We start from the raw sequence: 21,175 nt of genomic DNA, 5'->3' as shown, positions 1-21,175 counted from the left end.
CTACTGGTTAACAAGGGCATGTACAAATACATCAGGCGGGTGGAAAACGTTGGATAACGTTATTTCCAACGATGGCTGGTGAGTTTACCAAAGAGAGACATCCTGCTGCATTCGTTGCTGTGGGTTGCTGTTTTCCACTTCGTTTTCAGGGTCTGATTCAGGTTCCAACATGTAGGGCTGTATGCTATGTGTTGACATTGTATTTTGTTTTTTTTATTGAGTTCATATGAGCCTAATTATTCTGTTTATGAGATGTTACAATGACGGCGAAAGCAGTTGCGGTGTGCGCTCCTGATGTAGTGCAGTGGCGGGAGGCGGGGCTTAATGCAGAAGAGTCTCAATCCACTCGTTTTGCCCACAGGCTGATCTGACAGCCTACGGAGAGGGTTGATCTGAAGTAAATAAAGCGATTTGTGACAATAACTCAATCAATCCCAGCCCTTCTGGTCTCAGAAATAAAAATAAATTAGCCTGAAATGCACATAATAGTTCCACTTTAATGTATTCCCCAGAGACAACATTATTTAAATAAGTTGTCACTTTAAATTTAAACTACAAAGTTCTATAAACATTTTTTTATACTTTTAGTCCAGCTTAATGGGGCCAGCTTTTCCATTTCTATAAAAAAAAAGAACTGGTTATGAACTATCCAAAAAGGAAAAGCTGTAAGAACAGTGTAATTAAAGATTTTTGCTAAAGACATGACATGCTACGATGGTCTGTGACAGGAATCAAAGTGTTATGATTGATGGTAGAGTGTTGAGGAGTAGGTACTCATATGCAGGAGTACAAGATAACAAGCAGATGGATCTTCTGACTAAGAGTTATTTAAGAGGTAACAAAATGGTGGAACAGAAGGAGAAAGTTCCAGAGACAAAATCTTTACAAACAAAACAATTCTAAAGTTAAACAGTTAACTTAAAGCTTCATTTGCATTTGCATAAATCTAATATATCATGGTCAGTGATCATTCTAATGTTAAATGGCATGCAATATTTTCATATATATATATGCACATGTTGTTCAGTGAGTTAAATCACTATAATATCACTCTGTCATGGCTGTAACCATAGCAACACGTTAATCAACTGATTTAGATCAACTGGTTTTTGACAGGTGAATGACAGAAATGCAACAACAGTTATTTAGCATAAAAAATACATCAAGACAAACCTAAAATATTTTATATACTTTAGCATATTTAGCAAGTTTTTTTTTATAAAAAGGAAATAAACATTTTTATAAAATGTTTACTGTGTGGGACCATGGCATAAGCAGATTAAACAACTCAGATTTGGGCATTACACGATTATAAAGCTGTGTGTCGCAGCGTTCTAGACTCCATGTCATGCATTATAACCATGTAATGCACAGCACCCTGCTGTTTAATCCTCACATAGCTCAGATATTAAAATGATTCATTCTGTTGACTAAAACATATGTTTTTCTTTTTAACTTTTACACATAATTTTGCTGCCTACAAACTTTGGTAAGTTCTCTAGACATGCATCTTTTTTCCCCACAAACAGGTTTCATGAGGAACTCATTTGTATACGTTTTTATACACAATGCGTTAGTGGCCCTCTTCATCCATGAAGAGAGGCTGAGGAGGAGAGACAAATAGCAGCTGAATTTGATAAACATGTAACCATTTAGTCATTTAGAAAGGGCCAGTGAAAATGATTGGATGGCATTTCTTCAGTCCTGTCTGTTTCACAGGTAATTATTTTTTCTTTTAGCTGATGGATTAACAGCACATTCAAATCTTGATCAGTACAGCAGACTGAAGGAAAATACTTTTTTTGTCGACCCACATAAAATCTCCCACGACCCACTGCTGGGTTGAAACCCCATCTTTGGAAATGAATAGCATATTACAACAAAATAAGTATAAGGCTTGTAAACCCTCTGAAATAAGCTTTGCACGTTTCCGTGCTTTGGAGACACGGCTTTGAGGGAAGTCTAAAGAAAGGGGTTTGGACTTTTGAATTGTGTATTTTCAATATGTAGCCTCATTGACAATGTAATTCTGCAAAACCACATGTTTACTCTGCAAGATTATTTGCCACTGCTAACAATTTCCATTCCCATGCACACACTCACATTAACTCCATCATCATGATGCAGGTGTGGGTATGTTACCTGTCGGGCAGAGTGGACTCCACAAACATTATCCTTGCTTGGTTGGTGTAATCTGGACAGTGGATTAAATGACGGCCGGCACAAATTCACTGTGTTTGGAGTGCAACAGCAGTCCGGTGCATCCCTGAACAGAAAGGGTTCATCATGTGAAGCACGGACGCTTTGGCAGCAGCAGGGATTATTTGAAACTGATGGACACACAGCAGGACTCTCGCTACTCAAACAGCCTCTCTATCCTCCACTATATGGTTTATCCAGGTGGCGCGTCTATCAAGTGGATGTGGATGTATGTTTCCTGCTGTTTTTCTCTCTCTCCTGTTTCTCTCCATCTATTCATGGAAGTACCTCTATGCGTATGCCTCCTGCTCTCTTGCACACAAACAAATACATACATGTCTCTATATTTCCTGTGCGCTCTTTCTACAGTTAGCCTCTAACCTGCTGCTGAGACTGGGTGTCTCGGAGCAGATGTTCCAGCTCAAAACTCAGTTGACTTCTTCAGGAAGAAAACTTATGTCAGGGATAAGCTCACCAATAGGGTGCCTATGTTCCAAGCAAAGAAGGCTGGTAGTGAGAAAGCTCAGTTTAAATCAAGTTAAAAGTGTGAAGAAGAAAGACAATTTTTTCCCTTTGCTTGTATTTGCATTTTTGCTTTGTCTATGTGTTTAAAGTTTTTGATTTTTTTTTTTGGTTTTTTATTTCTTTCTTTGTCTTGTCCAGCATTTAAGCAGGCAAAATGGATTTTCTGGATGCATCATAGATATAATGCTCCCTTTGATATTCTGGTTTTTATTTTTATTTTCTATTTATTTTGAATATTGTTTGTATTACAAAGTTTTTAAGCTGCTGGACCGGACCGGAGAGGACAGAAGAGGGACAGAAAGAGAATCGAAAAGAAGAGAAAACAGAAAACACCTTGTAGAGAGAAAAAAAGAGACAGAAAGTAAAAAAGAAAGAATGAGAAAGAGAACAACCTACATACATTTGCATGTACATAAGCACACATACACACTCGCTTATATATACACACATCCATACACCTATATACACTAGAGTCATGTTCCCCCTGTGGGAGGATGAAGCCATCAACTATCAGGAAAACCTAGAGCTCACAAGCTCAGACACACAGGAAGAAAACCAGCCATTGTTAGTAAATAAACCTACAGATGACTCAGTGACTGTGTCACATGCAGAACATACAGAGTGGAACGTGTTCAGAGAAGAGTGATCATGCTAATGTGACCCTGCCCACATGCAGGCAAGAGGAAGGAAGAGTACCCCGAGGCCCGGGCAGCTGGCGGCCGTCCCCAAGCACAGACCCCAACCACCCCGCTCCAGAGCCAGCCATGCATCCACCCAGGAGGTGGCAGAGGGGGGGCCCCAGCAGAGCCGCCCACGGTCAGGGGGAACAGGCCCCAGCAAGGCCCAGCTCCACCGGGCGCCGGCCACCCAAGGCAGACAGAGTGTGGGCCCCAGGACCCCAGGAGCCTGAAGGCAACCCCCCACCCCCGCAGGCAGAGGGTACAGCCCATGCCAATGGAGAGCCAGGACACCCAGACCGCCACCGAACGGCAGCCAGGCCGTGCCCCAGTTCACCGGCTGCGCTCCCCAGGCACCAAGGCCCTCTCACCCCTCCAACACACACACACACACACAAACACCCGCTCCCATCACACACTCCCCCACCCCTCTGCCCCCCACCCCATTCACACACACACACACACACACACACACACACCATAACATCCCCGCCTCACACGCTCCCCTGGACACACCCTCACACTCATCATGCACCCCCTTCTCAGTCCCCATTCACACACTCTTCTGTGTTACACACAACCCACCCCAGTTCCCCTTATACACTGTCCCCCTATACATGCCCACACCTCCAACCCCATCCCTCAACCTCTGTACACCCACACACACCCCGTCACATACTCCACTCTACACACATACATAGCCCCTAACCCCCTTCCATCCGGCCTCATACTCCTTATACACAAGCACACTACATCATACACGCATCCATCGCATTGTGTCCCCCCGAACATGCCCCTTCCCATACCCCAGCCATCCTCATCCGCGTCCCATTGCCTACCCACTTACCTGAATTATTTCCCCCTTATTTCTCCCCTTACCCCCCCACCCCCACCCACAAACACACACACATATACACCTCTCTCACCTTCCATTTGCAACCTCACCTGTTCGCTCACAGTCACCCTCCTCTCCCCTTCCCAACATGCCCCAAGTGCGACGCCCCGGAGGGACAGAGGGCAGGCAGGCCCCTACAAAGGCCCCCATGACCACCGCTCACCACCCACAGTGCCCCCGCATCCCCCACAGATGCAGCCAACCTGCAGCCCCTCAAGGCCAGCAGTGCCCTCTTCCAGCCAAGCCAGCCGAGGCCCAGGTCTCACGGACAGCACCCCCCACCCCCACCCCGAATCCCTACGGAGAAGCCCCGGAAATGGGGGCATGGGAGGACCCCATCGCCCCTGCCTCCTTCACCGCCAATAAATTATTGTGAAGTGCAATTAAAATTGAGGGGGGTAACCACACCGTGTCGGGAGAGGAACAGCCTAAGCGGCCCCACCCGCCATACACTGCATGTCCCAACCCCCAAAACTTGACCATGAGTCGTTAGTGTTTTTGTGTTGTGGTGACTAAATGTGATTAAAACTGGGAGGTGAGCAGATACTAGGTGCAGTGATCAAGACCACCCTGATGGCCTTTCTCACCACCCAGCACACCGTGCCCACCTCCAAACGCCCTACCTGTCTGTGATGGAGAATGGGGAAGGAGAAGGGACCGGGGATGCACTCACACACCAACACACACACACTAACAGAAACACACATCCACATCCCAACCCATACAAGCCCACCCTACAAAATCATCCCCCAGATGTCCGCATCCCACCCATACCCCTACACTCACCCACACCCCCGTCACTCAAAAATACCCCCAAGCCTAGATCCCTGCCCCTCTCCTCCCTCCACTGCATCTCCCCTGAGACATTCCTCCGCAACCCCCTCACCTATCCCATCCATACCCTCCTAACCACTTCCCCTCCACCCACTGATATACACCCACCACCACAAGCACTCCCCCCCCCCACACACACCCATCCCCCACGTGTTCACACCAAGTGGCAACCTCTGGCGGTTAAAAGTGAAGCCTATGCGGAAGTGCATAAAACTGCAGGTCCCCCTTCATCCGCTAGGGGCTGGCTGCAAAACAAAGCAAATCCCCATAGACTCCCATGTTAAAAGGCCAACTTTACGGCAGAAATAAGCATGTTTACAGCCTGGTTCAAAAATCCATTTTCGGTTTATAGGTCAGGTTTACCTTCATGACAACTGTGGGGGGAGTGAATTTTTTTCTAACTTGCCCATTTTTAAGTAATTTAATCTTGAAGTTCGGCAAATTTAGGGGCGTGTCCTTTTTATTGACAGGTACCAATCTCTGGATTCAAGTAAGAAGAACGTAGAACAACCACGTTTTTTTTTAGCCGGTTAACAACGTGACTTAGCTTTAGCCCGCTTTCCTCCGTTAGCTGGGTAGCTCCCGTTATCTCGGGGTTAGCTTTAAGCTACAGAAAGCTCGGAGTTCACTCGATGTCAATCATCCGCCATGACGCTCATGTCTGCCCTCTCAGCTCCACCTCTTTACCCATATCTGTAATTTCCGTGCGAGACGACGCGCATGACGCTGCCAACATGGTGACAGTAGGAACCGCCCACCGAGCTTCAATTATGCTCTTCAGAAACCTATAGGTGACGTCACGGAGACTCCGCCCATCTCTTTATATACAGTCTATGCTCCACACACTCCCCGATACCCCACCATACATGCACCAACTCACTCCTCCACCACACTCCTACATACACACCCTCCTACCCCACCCCAAACTAAGGCACCCTCACACTCCCCTATACACACACGCCTACCCCCCACATGCATCCCCACCCTCCTCCATACAAACACCCCTTTCTTCGCCATGCTTAAGCGCCACCATACTTCCCCGTACACACATTCCTACCCCCCCCCCCCCCCCCACACACACACACGCACACACACACACACACACACACTAATGCACCACCCCACTCCCTATATGCAAACCCCTAACCTCCGCACACATGCACCCCTACCCTCCCCCATACATGCATCCCTACCCGTCGCACACATACACCACCGTCCCCCATACACATACCCTGAACACCCACCCACATGCACCACCACGCTTCACCACATTCATGCATCACTACAGAATGTTATATTGTGTAAGTTGTAAGTTTGGGTGTTTAATCATTGTGAAAGTGTTGATACATATTTGTCACCAGCAGGTCTGACTCAGCTTAATGGATAAATCAGATTCCCATTTTTTGGTTGGGAGAGAGTGTCTCATCCATTTCTCACATCAATGTGTAAAATTTTTATTTTAGTTTGAGGTTGCTAAGATTAAAGAACTTTGCTACCCTGATAGGAAGTTGTAAGTCTATGAGAATCAGGTTATACTTTTTACTTATTATCGATCTAAGTTGTTGGTATTCTAGAAATTTGTTACGACTGATTCCATATGGTGAAGTGAAAATGTCAAATGTCAAAATAACTGTTAATTCCTCAGACTGCAACTTTTATTTCATGCATATCTATTTTTTTCTCTTTTTATCTAATTTCTTTAGTTTATTTTTAGTTCGTTTTTAATGCTTCCTCCACCCTGCTCTAATGATTTTAATGTTTTTCTGAAAAGCATTTTGCATTGTCTTGTGCATAAAGTATGGTATACGAATGAACTTGCCTTGCCTATATGGTGAAAATCTATTTGTGAGAAAAAAATTAAATTAAAGCATGAGTGATCATTTAAAATGTAATAACAAACTATGCAGAGGAGCTCTGAAGCTTTCTTCACGCATTTTAAATATTTATGTTACTGTGTTAATGTTTCTCATTTAATATTATTCCTGCTGTGCTAACACATAGCGAGACACGAGTTACTATTTTGCCCTATTTGGTGTCCTTTGTATGGGGGATGGATATGCTGAAAGTAGAACCTCTTAAACGCAATGAAAGTAATGCTTTTTAATTATACATCTACAGACATAAAAGTGTGTGTATTTCATTGAGATTTCTTTCCAAGTCCATGTTCTTTGTACAATGAAAACCTGCCACATATTATTTTCATTTTGGGAAGATTTGTACAAATTACCCAGTTGTCACTTATGCATTCAAACTGACATAAAACTACAATATAAATCAGCCAAAGCTAATTGGAACACTGATTTGAGAAGCTGTGAAAACATGATTACTATGAACAATGCAGACTAATGCAAACTCCACCATCTTCAAAAGAAAGGCTTCCAGGGATGTTAACACTTCCGGTCAACGCCAATAGTTTTAACTTGAAAAAAGTGCAATTACCGGGTGATGACCCCTTTAAGGAGATTCAGTTAATACGAGTAAAAGCAGAGAAATATTTCAACTTTGCAGGGCTGTGGAATCCAATGACTGGATTTTGAACAATCCTGAATTACAGAGAATATAAAGTCACTCTCCCAAGAAGACCTGGTCTTATTGCATTGCAGAACTTATGGTAAGGTTATTGGTTAACTGACAAGTGGCTGGTCATAGGCTTTAAACATGGACTCTACACCATCACACACATCACACACACACACGCATCACACACATCCCTCCTGACATTATAATCCCCAAAACACATAACTCCTGCCCAGATTTCAATATCAATGCCTTTGTGGTAACATTTCATACCATATTAGTAGATTTATATCTGGAGAACTATTTAGATAGTTGTTAAGTGGACTATTTGATGTTTGATGGGATTCATGATTTACAAAAACAGATATTCTTGAACTTGGTGGAAAAGAATTGCAAGCTGGTCGGCCGTCTGCACAGACCAAGACTGGCAGAGTAATGTTGACTGATGATTGTGGCACAATGCCACAATACAAATAGGCTATAGTGTGTGAACACACACGAATGCCTCAATTCTATGGTGTGTAAGGTACTGTTGCGGTAATGTTTCTAAAAATAGCACGTACATAGCCCAAGGCTTGTTGCGTTTCTGAAGCCAGCGATGTCTCGCATCGCAGCTCGTCACAGCAGGTATGATCTCAAAGCCAAAAAGTGTTTTGATACGGCCGACCAGCTGGTGATGCCGGGAGACGGCAAGGTCGTCTGGGTTATGAAATGAATCCGTTGGAGATGCAGCAGTTTGTGGGTCTGCCTCGGCAGTTTGTTTGTTGTCAGGCAGGTCCATCTGGCGGGCAACAGAAGGACTGCTCATGTGGAGACGTTATGGTACATTTTGCGGTGTACCATCTCATGAGCCATCTCATGACACACTTTCTCACCCTGTTGAGCGCGGATGAAAGGAAGTATTTAGTACACAAAGCTCACTTTAAGGTATAATCTAGGCTTAACAGCCAGATACTGCAGACATACCCAACTTTTTATTCTGTTCTTTTTTACTTAACTGATGCTATATTTCATTTTAAGCTAGCTGTTAAAATTGAACCAGCTGCCAAAGCCTGCTCAGAAAAGATTAGTATCTTTCGTTAAATAATACAACTTGACATGTCTAAAGTTTACATACTCGGTTTATTTATCACTGTGTCTGTATCAGTGTGTCTCAAAGTGTTTATGAACGGTATGCCCACCCACGGAGCTCATCAGCTCTCACCGGAGTGTGTGGAACTCAAGCCCCCGGCCGGCCGCCGAAGAATAGCGGTCGTTAAATATTCATCCTCCGTTCCCAGTGGCACAGTTTTCCTCCCTGCAGACCGACCCCTACTGCTTTCTGCTTGGCCAGAGGAGCAGGTAAGGCGTGAAGCTGTGTAAGTAATTAAGATTATGAAAATGCAAAAGGGATTTGTTTAAATTTTGCGGGGGCATTTTTCCCTTTTTGTATTTCCCCCGCGTTTTGACCTTGTGAGAGGATGGGTAAACGTGACTATGGAGCACCAGTAACGTGAGGATTTCTTAAAGTAGGATGTATCGTAGCAGAGGTAAGTTTTTGGAGAGTTTGGATCCACATATCCACCCTCTCCGTTAAGTCTGCTGCACACACCCACGCGCAGTCTGTCATTTGTCAGCATCCTGGGACTTGGGATTTTCTTCATTACCTCTGCATGATAAATATTTCTCCGTAAGTTTGAAGATCAACGTAATAGATAAAGATCTGTGTGCTGGGCAAGCTTCCTGTGAACTTACCTGACCACCTGCAACCAGCTTGAAGTTAATAGGAGTGCTGCAGGTGTGGTGCTGCTCCACTAGATAGCAGCAGATTTCTGTGTGTTTGTGTGTGTGTGTGTGTGTTAGTGTTTTTTTTTAGTTTGTGTGTTCAGTGACAAAGATGATCTCTTGCTTCCCCTCAGGACCCGGATATTTTTGATGAGCCTCATCAAGTCCACCTCTGTCATAATTCAGCTTTATTCTCCAAGGCATGTATCCCAATTTCCCAGTGTTGACTCCTCTTTAAAAAAATTCTTTCAAAAGATGGTGGACCACCTGCCAGCAGCTGTTGCTTTGGGAAGATGGAGACTGGCTGCAGCTCAGAGCTTTACACATTTGAAAAGATTTTTAAATTCTTATCCAAAGGCACATGTGCAGTCAGAAACATACTGTTGGAAAAGAAAAAAATATTCTTTTACCATGCTCTTGTCTTTTTAAGACATCTCTATGAGCATTGTTTGGACACAAGCAAACACTACTGTGTTCTTTGCTGGTTGGTAATGATCAGATAGACTTACATCCCAAAAGATCAAGATCGGGCAACCCAACACCTATGCTGTGTAGCAGGACAGATCTAGCAATCTGACCCCTTCCCTGTGGAAGATGGATAATTTGGTTGATTGCACTAATAATCACAGTCCTGTCACCGATCCTTTGCTTGCTGTGGCTCTATGTGTATGTGTGTTTGTGAGAGTCAATCCTCTGTCACTGATACCAAGAGGGAAGACGTCATATCTCTTAGAAGTGAGTGTTTCTGCTGCCTCTGCCCCTTCTCCTGCAGTTCTTTACGTGGAAGTAGGTTTGTGGAGACTAATGTTCATCTCAAGACTGGTTAAAAACATTTAATACACATGTATACATTTATTAACGCATCACACTTGCCAGTATTGATAACTTTAAGAGAAAGAGAAGAGCAGATTCAGAATAGACCACATCCAGGTCGTCATCACCTCTAATGCACACAAATTAGATAGATATTTAAGATAGTTGATTACTAGATATTCATTAATTTGATGACATCTTGCTTCCAATCAGACTTTTCTTCAACATCTGATGTCGATCACTCTTTCTTCGTGTCTCTCTCGCTGGACCTTTTGTATTATTAATGCCCCGCCCCCTCAGACGCTCAGAGATCTCGTGTTACACCTGTAGAGCCAGATGACAAATTAAGAATCCGTCTACACCCCATCACAAGTAACTGTCCAGGCACACATACACTTACACATATGTGCACACATGCAAACACACACAAACAGGCAACTCATCTGCCCGTTTCTTTTTCTTTCTCACATACGCTTACTCACGCACACAAGCTATCGTGCACACTGATGAGGGCAGTGTGAAATAGGTGTCGTGTTGAATGAAGCAATGTGTTGTAGTGAGCAACAGAAGACAGGTCAGCAGAAGAAGTTCCTTGTGACCAAGAGGTATTAGTTAATACGTTTTTCTTTTTGTTTGTTTCTTTTTTTTTATGTTGACTACTGAAGAAGAGTTGTGCAGTCAGTATACAACAGATTTGAAGACTCCAGGCACTGGACTTACTCTTTAGTACCGTTTCTCGCTGCAGGGAAAATGACTAATGGAAAGCTCCTTCGGTGAATGAAGGTGGGAACACATCCATAAGAAGTTGGCTTTAGCTGCAAGTCTGCATGAGAAAGACTGAACCACAGTGGGGGTAGAGCTTTAGTTGGAGTTTGTGTGTTTTTTATGTTTGTATCTAACTTTAACAGAAAGCTAATGCTGCAGGGGAATGGAAATGATAAAAGCTATTACAGTAATAATCTCCTTGTAGGTGTGCAGTAAGACTCATTTTTATTATACAGTCAATGTTTGGTATACGTAAGCAGATTCAGATATATACAAGGTGTTCAGAGTGCTGGCTCACCAAACCTACTACCAATTAGTTTACAACATTCTTTAAAGATTGTTGGAAATTTAATTGTAAGCTTGAGGGATTAAAAACTTTAAGCAAGTCTTGAAGTGGAAAGTGATGTTTCACACAGTACATTATGGCAACTCTAACTGAAGTATTTAATACAACAGTTTGTGGTCAAATGTTAGCTCTTAATAATTAATAACTAAGAATGATATTTAGCATGATCCTAAATGTGTTAGGGATTTAAATCTCAGGGTTAGTGCTAACACCATGCACAAATCTTGAGCCATCTCTTGTGTATTTTACCATGAAAGTTGGAAATAGGTTTAGGGATTTATTGAAAGGTTTGTAAATGTGAATTGAAATGCAGTATATAAAACAGAATTTGTGAAACTGGTGTGAATATAAATATGTTTTATGGCTACTTTTATTCTTCAAATCAATCTAAACCCTCTTTGACAAGCTTTCTTGTAATTTCTTTAAGTAATCTACAGGAATAGTCTTGTAGGTTTTTGAAGGACATTTCAAAGCTTTTTCTTGGATGTTGGCTACCTTTTGTTCTGTTCTCTGTCAAGATGATCCCACATTGCAGAAATATTGAGGTGCGGTCTCTGGGGAGTTTTAATCTTTTCATAAAACTTGGTTGAAATTTGGCGAGCTCTATCAAGCAGCCATTCCTCAGCCAGTTTTCCCTGTTTCCCTTCTTGAAGAATGGCTTCTTGATATTATTATTGATGGAGCTTCAACAGTTCATAAGATGGATCAGCTGATGGACCTAAATTAAATATTTGTCTGAATGATCACTCAGATCCCGTGTCGAGTCTTAGCAGAATATTTTTAGATATTGTTCTGTTGTAGATAAGCAGACGGATGGGACAGACCTCAGTCAAGGCTGAGATATTCTGCTTTGGGTTTAAAGTGCTTCAGGAGCCACATTGTTGGTACAAAAGTGCTATTTTATAACTGTTTTCCTTTTTGCAGATGAAGCTGCTAAATACAAAATACATAAAGTTAAAATTTTAAATAGGTTCTTTTCTAAGTTGACTGTGAACACGACATCTGTCATATCAGTTAGGTTTATTGTGTCATAGGTAGGTTTTAAAAGGTTCAACAAAAAAGAAAAGTTTCAGAAGATGGTCAGGTATAAGTACTGAATTAAGACTACTTTAAAGGATTGCAAATGCCTAGCTCCCTAAAAGCAAAATACAGAAATACAGGGATAGCTCAAGACTTAAGCAACAATGTATTTCAATGTTTTTATGCAAACATATGTGTTTGTAAAATGATTCCTTAATCTAATCTTTTGTATATCTGAACAGAAGCCTTCATGGGGACTAGATTTAGGCAGTGTATGCTGCTTTGGCCAGGTGGACCTGTCCTCATACTTATACTGAACCTACATATAGTGCTTTTAGCACAAATATAAAGGCATATCTAAATCAAGAAAACCTTCTAAAGGTGGGTTCCACATTCTGTTTTTCATTTTAAAGACACATTTTCTTTATGATTATTTTCAAATACTTCCACATTGTTGACTTACAAGAATTGTAAATGTCATTCTCCATTTTAAGGTCAGCTCATTGCATCCTGCACAGAGGGCATGGTGTGCTCGTAGTCACTTGTCAAAATGCCTGGTAAGAAAGATGCTAAAAAGGACACAAAGAAGGGTGGAAAACCTGAACCAGAGAAAAAGAAAGAGGAGGACAAAAAAGGGAAAGATGATAAAAAAGGAGGAAAAGACGACAAGAAAGCTGGAAAGGATGATAAGAAAGGTGGAAAGGATGATAAGAAAGGGGGGAAGAAGGGAAAGGAAGAGCCACCCAAGGGAAAAGATGATGGGAAGAAAGGGAAAGACAAGGGGAAAGGTAAGAAAGTGGAGTCTGAGGAAGAAGAAGAGGAGCTGTTGAGTGATGAGATGGAGGATGAAGACTTTAGTGAGGAAGAGGATGAGGAAGATTCGGAGGATGACAGGAGAGGGAAGGGGCGAGGAGGCAAGGGAGGTAAAGCAAAGAAAGGAGGGAAATCTAGACGTGGGGAGGACTCTGAGGATGATGATGAAGATGAAGACGAGGAGGATGAAGATGAAGACATTGGTGGTAAATCCAAAAAACGAGGAAAAGACGACAAACAACATAAGGGAGGAAAATCTGACACTGATGCAAGGAAGAAAAAAGTTAAAAAGAAAGAGGAAACACCACAAGTTCCGGCAAAGGAAACTTTCCCTAAGAAAGGCTTGAAGAACATGTCCAGAATGTTTATGAAGTTCTCTGGTTTCAAAAGGCGCAGAAGCAGCATCAAGAAGCTCAAGAGCACATCACGTTTGTTCCTACGTTTGGGAAAGAGAAAAAGCCGGCTTGCTAAGAAGAAACGTCGCAAGTCAATGTTAAAGAATACTTCTCGATTCATGATGAGGTTTAAGGCGAGCAAAAAGAGAAAAAAGGAGAAGGAGGCCAAAGAGAAGGCAGCTGCAAAAGATGGAAAAAAACCAACCTATATGCTTCTTCGTCTGGGAGGAGGATCAAATGAGAAAAAGGGGGGCTTCTTTAAAGGTTTATTTAAAAAAAAGGATAGTGCTGGACCAGCTGACGATTTCAAGAACAGTAGTATGTTACTGGGTAAAGTTGCAGCGGCAACTAACTGGCTGACCAAACGCTTCCTGTCCACCAAAATGCGAGGACATTCAGGACATCAAGGCTGGGATGGTTATCGAGCAAGCGGCAGACAAGTCGGTTCCAGGCGGAATATGCAAGGTTATTATAACAGTGGTTATGAGCATGGAGAAGACATGTATGGATTCAACCAGCAATTAGTCAATCAGAAAGGTTATGGAGGATATGATGATGGTTATGGAGAGGATGCAGCAGCATATGGAAGCCAGGATCAGTTTGGTTACTATGACAATGGGGCTGACGGGCCTGATTATCAAGATCTGGGGTACTATGAGGAAGATGGGCTCTATGACGCAAATGCAGAATATTATGAAGGTGGTCTTTATGATGATGGTATGGTGGATTACTATAACCCTTATTCTTCTACACAAGAGTACTATGATAACCATGAAGCTGATCTCTATGGTTACCAGCAATATCCAGCTATGTATGGTGATGATACTTTGGCCTACTATGCTCTAATGGGTGAAGGCCATTTGTATGGAGGGGAGATGGATGGATTTCTTGATCCTCAGGTTCAAGCTTATTATGGTGAAAATGATCAGGGAGTTTACTATGGAGATGCACAAATTGGTTACTATGACAATGGGCAAACAGCATATTATGAGAATCCTCATTCTGCTACTATGGGAATGCAGGGAAGATTTCCCACAGATTATCAGCTTAGCTATAGGGATGCTGGCATGGTCTACCAAGACCTCAGCTCTCATTCAACAGCAGGATTCACACCAGGAAGCCAGCAAGGCTTTGGTTTTACAGGACAGGGTGTGGATCAGGCACAGGGTCTTTATGAGGACCAGTATGCAGGCCAAAGTAACCAATATAGCAGTGATACTGGTGGTGTTCACAAGGGTGACATTACATTTAGAGTTCCCAGACCTCAAGTGCGCCTGTTTGGGAAAGAACGTCTTGATGTTCCTATGCCTCCACCACCTACATTACCACCTGATCCAGAATTTGAAGACATGTCAGAGATCCAGTATGAAGATCAGATTCCTCTTGCATCTGGTCATCTTGGCGATATGATGTCACTGCAGCAGCAAATGTCAATGTCACCACAACAGATGATGATGTCCTCACAACCTATGTTTCCCCCTCAAACAATGTCTCCTCAACAACAAATGATGTCACCTCAGCAACAGATGATGTCACCACAACAGCAGACAATGCCAACACAGCAGCAGATGATGTTTCAGCAAGAACAGAGTATGTCCCCCCAGATGATGGCAACACAGATTTTGCCACAGCAGCACATTATGCCCCAGCAAATAATGTCACCACAAGACCAGATGATGCCACAGCCAATGATGTCACTACATCAGCCAATGATGTCACCACAAGACCAGATGATGTCACCACAAGATCAGATGATGCCCCAGCAAATGATGTCCCTACAAGACCAGATCATGCCTCAGCAAATGATATCTCCACAAGAGCAGTTGATGTCACAACAAATGATGTATCAGCAACAGATGTCTCCACAAATGATATCAACACAGGTAATTACAGCTCTGCTGTGTCTTTACTTCTGCCCATGAGGGAGAAACAGTCTCTTATACTACAGTGTCCAGTAAAACGTGAATAGGTATTCTTGTTAGCTTGATAAAATTTCTTCCCTTCAGCAGCCAATATAAAATATCAAGCAAAGTTTTAGTGAATGCAGTCAGGTCTGATTCCTGTTTAAGAACTATTTTTGACCCCAAATAACTGACAATTAGCTCATTGCAACAATTATGTACTATTCTGGTGTAGCTGATTGTCTAGAATTTTAAGTTTGTGTAGGAAGCTTTTTTTTCCTATGAACCTTTCCACTGTCAGGGGACAGGGGATTGGATTGAAATCAAGATCTGATGTTGGTTTTCCTAAACTTGGCTGATCATTATGAATAGGCTCAAACTGATGTTTCTGTAAAGTGCCCTGAGATGACATTCTTGTAAAGTGGCGCTATACAAATAAAGCCGTATTGAATTGAATTAAATACTGTTTTTAATAGTACTTAACCATTCTAATTATCAATAAATGGTATCATTAAAGAGTTTCTTGACTCAATTTTTTTATTTACTGTACACTTTCATTTATAATGTATTCATTGTCCTTATAACAGATGATGGCAGACCCAATGATGCAGCAGGGTTACGGACCCCCTTCTATACCAACACCATCCGCCATGATTATTAAACAAGCAAGCATGTCTCCCCTTCCTGCACGTCGCATACAATCCTCACCAACTCCATCCCGTCGTTCTGTCATCATGCCGTCTCCACAAATGCAACACCATCCTGTTACTAGACCTTCCCCATTATCCTCTCCTATGGTTGCACAGAGGCGCAGCCCATCCCCACAGGCATCCATGAGGAGTGGGTTAATTAATGCCCAAAGACCCCCATCTGTTATGTCTCGAAGGATCTCACCTCCTGTCTCCCCTATGGTGTCTCCTCTTGCTCGTAGGAGAATGCAACCTCAGAGATCACCATCTCCACTGGCTCGAGGACCGTCACCCCACCTCTCTCCCCGTGCTTCCACGATCCAACGTAGTCCTCCAGCCTCACCAAGAATGTCAATGAGGCAGCATTCTCCATCTTCATCTCCCCGCGTTTCCATGAGAAGGCAAAGTCCCTCACAGTCTCCTACTCCTGCCCAGCACCCATTTGGAGGGGGAAGGGTGCAAGGGTCACCCTCTCCTACCATTTCTCATGGCCCCACATCATCACCTCCTCCTCTCTCTCCACATCTCAGTAGAAGACCTTCTCCCTCTCCATCTTGTCGTAGTTTATCCCCTACAGCACCCCGGCCAGCTCCAACATCTCCCACCCTTTCCCGTCGGTCAACTCGGCTGCTGAGGGACCCCACACCATTGGCCAGGCCTAGGATGGGGGGAAATGTTCCTTTAGGTACCGTGAGACCCTCCCCCATGGGTCTCAGAGGACGACCAGTCCCTCCACCCACCCAAAATGTGCGTCCGTTTCGTGCTTCATCAATAAGAAGTAATAGATCATCTGTTCTTACAATAGACTCCTCCCTCAACTCTTCTCCTTTCCACTCTCCTCATATGGTTCATCGCACTCCATTAGGGAGGAGGGAATCTGGCCGAGTACCTCCCCGCCCAATTGCTCGAGGACGTCCTTTCATGGCCCAGCAGTCCATGAGGAGGATGCCTCCTGCCTCCCCACAGCTCTCCTTTAAACATATGCCTCACCCTGGATCCCCACGCCTCTCTCCTCAACTTTCTCGTCAGTCTTCACCCCTCCTACCTCATCGTGCTGTCCATTCCCCCGCTTTGACACCAGAAATGTACATGGCAGGCTCAAATGCAGATGCTTACATTGAGCAGTCGCATCAGTTTGCTGCCCCCTCCACTCCTATGTTATCTGGAGCTTTACAAAACCAGACTATTCAGCAGGCTTCATTTTCATCCACGTTTGCTCCAGATCCTACCCAAATTATGGGCATGAGTGAAATGGGTATGGAATCAGTAGGACCTTATGTGCCTTCATCCCCTATGCTGTCAGTTGCAATGCAAAACCAGGCCATTCAGGATGCATCCTATACTTCCTCAATGCAGGGACCAATGTCACCTTATGAGCAGTCAATGGCCCCTTCATCCCCCATTTTGTCCAGAGCCCTTCAAAATCAGGCTTTACGTGATGCCTCTTACGTGTCTCCCTTGCAAAGGCCAGGGTCACCTTATGAGCAACCTCTGCCACCTGCTTCCCCAATGCTGTCCGGAGCTTTGCAAAACCAGGCACTGAAAGAAGCATCTCAGGTGTCTCCAATTCAGAGACCTCAGTCTCCATATGCCCCATCTGTACCCTCATCTCCAATGCTCTCTGGAGCCATGAGACATGGTCAGGCACTAAGAGGCGTGGCTTCTTATAGAACTCCACAGTTACAATCACCATATGGACCAACTGTTGTTACTCCATTTGATTATGTCTCTGAGCCTGGCCCAGCACCATTGCTCCATGATGCACTGCAAAGTAGATCCGATTTGCACAATGTTTCTGCTTTGAGAACTCCTATGATGCAACGCCGTAATCCTTATGTACCAACTACGCCTCAGCTCAACTATGCACTTCAACAGAACTCAAACCTCCGCCAAGCATCTTATCAAACATCTATGCAACTTAGACAGCCCTCTCAAAGACCCACTTCACCAATGTTGGGAAGTGCATTGCAAAACCCACAGTTAATGCATGCATCATTCCGGCTGCCAGATGGGACCTTGGCATCGCCTTATACAGATACACGTTCCTCTCCGTTGCTTGGCCATGCACTGCAGAACCAACAGGTCCGCAGTGCCTCATATATGTTGCGTGATGGATCAGTTGTCAAGGTAGGTATAAAAGGAGTATATTTAACTGACAGTGTTTGTTATTAATTACAGTTCTATAATAATTAAAATTCTGCTTACATTATTATTCACTCCTCCATAACCAGGACCCTCGTGCACTTCAGAGACCAATGTCACCTAACCTTTATGGAGCGCTTCAAAACCAGGATGTCAAGGCTGCTTCATACACTCTCCCTGATGGCACCATCATAGATCCTAGACAGCAAGTAACCCATGACTTATAGTCCTTTTCTTTAAATAGGACTTTCTATTTCTATCTTTTTTTTTTTTTATCTTATTTTTATTCACTATTTCCCATTGTTACATTTGTTCAGTGTGTAGTTACTGCTAATAAATATTGTTCTTTTTTTGTATTGCTCTGTCTGCTTTTTCAGCAACCCATTTCTCCAAACCTCAGCAAAGCCCTGAATAATCCAGCTCTGCGCAGAGCCTCCTACTCTCTCCCCAATGGGACTATTGTGATAGACTCCAAGACACAAAAGTCCCCAGACCTTAAAGCAGCACTTCAGAACCCTTACCTAAAGAGTGCTTCTTACACCCTTCCAGATGGCACTATCATCATAGATCCAAGGAAACCTGTATCTCCAAACCTGTCCAGTGCCCTCCAACACTCCTCACTACTGAATGCCTCGTTTACACTACCAGGGGGTGTTCGAGACCCCAGTACACCTATGTCACCAAACCTGGCTCAGGTTAGATATAGATTCAGATCTCTTTGAAGGTTTTCTAATTTTTTTCCATATTTCACTGCTGTTTGTTCTATTTGATCTTAATTAAGTTATGACTCTCTCTTCCCCTTTTTTGTTTTCCATAATATAGTAGGAATTTATATGAACACACACTACACTGGTCGTTGGGTTATGTTGTTTCAACTTTACAACACTCGTTAAATACATGTGAATAAAAAAAGCAAGTTTGGATGTTATAAGGTTCTGTATAAACTCTTACAACGCAGGACACGTTATTTTATTTAAATGTACATTTTGATTTTTAATTATTTTTTTTTTAATTACCTCTTACGGGCTCCCCATCTGCGGGAGGAGCCATCGGGGTCGGGTGCAATGTGAGCTGGGCAGCAGCAAGAGGCGGAGGCCTTGGCGGTCTGATCCTCGGTTGCAGAAACTGGCTCTAGAGATGTGGAATGTCACCTCTCTGGTGGGGAAGGAGCCTGAGCTTGTGGGCAAGGTTGAGTGGTTCCGGCTAGATATAGTTGGACTCACCTTGACGCATGGCTTGGGCTCTCGAACCAGTACCCTCGAGAGGGGCTGGACCTTCTTCCACTCTGGAGTTGCTCATGGTGAGAGGCACCAAGCAGGTGTGGGCATTCTCATTAGCCCCCAGCTTGGTGCCTGCATGTTGGGGTTTACCCTGGTGGACGAAAGGGTAGTTTCCCTCCGCCTTCGGGTGGGGGGATGGGTTCTGACTTTTGTCTGTGCTTATACACCGAACAGCAGTTCAGAGTACCCACCCTTTCTGGAGTCCTTGGATGACGTGTTGAAGGGTGCTTCTGGGGACTCCCTTGTTCTCTTGGGGGATTTCAGTGCTTACATGGGCAATGACAGTGAGACCTGGAGGAGAGTGATTGGAAAGCATGCCTCCTCCTCCTCCTCCTACCAACTGGTCTTCTGGTGAGGAAGCAGAGCTGGGGGACTCAGGGTGGACTCTCCTATCTCTTTGGCTGAAGTAGCTGAGGTGGTCAAAAAGCTCCCCGGTGGCAAGGCCCCCAGGGGTGGATGAGATCTGCCCTGAGTTCCTTAAGGCTCTGGATGCTGTAGGGCTGTCCTGGCTGACACACCTCTGCAACATTGCATTGGCATCTGGGACAGTGCCTCTGGATTGGCAGACTGGGGTGGTGGTCCCATTTTTTAAGAAGGGGGACTAGAGGGTGTGTTCCAATTACAGGGGAATCACACTCCTCAGCCTCCAGTCTACGTGTGCTTTGTGGACCTGGAGAAGGCATTTGACCGTGTCCCCCGGGGAATGCTGTGGGGGGTTCTCTGGGAGTATGGGGTGCCGGATCCCCTTGTACAAGCTGTCCGGTTCCTGTATGACAGGTGTCAGAACTTGGTCTGAATCACCGATTTTGTTCATAACTTATATGGACAGAATTTCTAGGCGCAGCCGCGGCGTTGAGGGGATCCGGCTAGGTGGCCTCAGGACTGGCTTTTTGCAGATGACATGGTCCCATGGCTTCATCTTGGCCATGAACTCTAGCTCTTGCTTGAGCTATTCGCAGCCGAGTGTGAAGCGGCTGGGATGGGAATCAGCACCTCCAAATCAGAGACCATTGTCCTCAGCCATGGATTGCCCTCTCCGGGTCGGGAGTTAGGTCCTGCCTCAAGTGGAGGAGTTAAAGTATCTCGGGGTTTTGTTCCAGAGTAAGGGAAGGATGGAACATGAGATCAACAGACGGATCAGTGCGACATCTGCAGTAATCCGGACTCTTGGCCAGTCTGTCGAGGTGAAAAATGAGCTGAGCCAAAAGGAAAAGCTCTCGATTTACCAGTTGATCTATGTTCCTACCCTCACCTATGGTCATGAACTGTGGGTCGTGACTGAAAGAATGAGATCTCGATACAGACGGCTGAAATGAGTTTCCTCTGCACAGTGGCCAGGCTCTCCCTTAGAGATAGGGTGAGGACCTTGGTCATCGGGGAGGGGATCAGAGTAGAACCGCTCCTCCTTTGCATCAAGAGGAGGCAGCTGAGGTGCTGAGGCATCTGGTCAGGATGCCTCCTGGACGCTTCCCTGGTGAGGTGTGAGGAGACCCCGGGGGAGACCCAGGATACGCTGGAGGGATTATATCTCTCGGCTGGCCTGGAAGTGCTGTGGGATCCCCACCGCAGAGTTGGCAAATGTGGCTGGGGAAAGGAAACT

At 44.3% G+C, this 21,175-nt stretch overlaps 1 protein-coding gene across 1 annotated transcript in view; it reads left to right on the top strand.

Moving 5' to 3' along the window:
* Positions 1-12,905: 12,905 nt before the first annotated feature.
* The window catches only part of myo15ab (myosin XVAb), a gene marked incomplete at both ends in the record, with an annotated part of 54,140 nt that continues 45,870 nt past the window's right edge, over positions 12,906-21,175 (top strand). Inside the window, 5 exon segments of the mRNA XM_079238276.1 lie at positions 12,906-15,444; positions 15,447-15,517; positions 16,052-18,280; positions 18,385-18,504; positions 18,673-18,990. Of these exon segments, the coding sequence (XP_079094402.1) occupies positions 12,906-15,444; positions 15,447-15,517; positions 16,052-18,280; positions 18,385-18,504; positions 18,673-18,990 (5,277 nt within the window).

Source organism: Telmatherina bonti (genome assembly GCF_933228915.1).
Source record: "Telmatherina bonti genome assembly, chromosome: 3".
Classification (NCBI taxonomy): Eukaryota; Metazoa; Chordata; class Actinopteri; order Atheriniformes; family Telmatherinidae; genus Telmatherina; species Telmatherina bonti.
The sequence above is the reverse complement of the archived record's forward strand: the minus strand, read 5'-3'. Positions and strand labels throughout refer to the sequence as shown.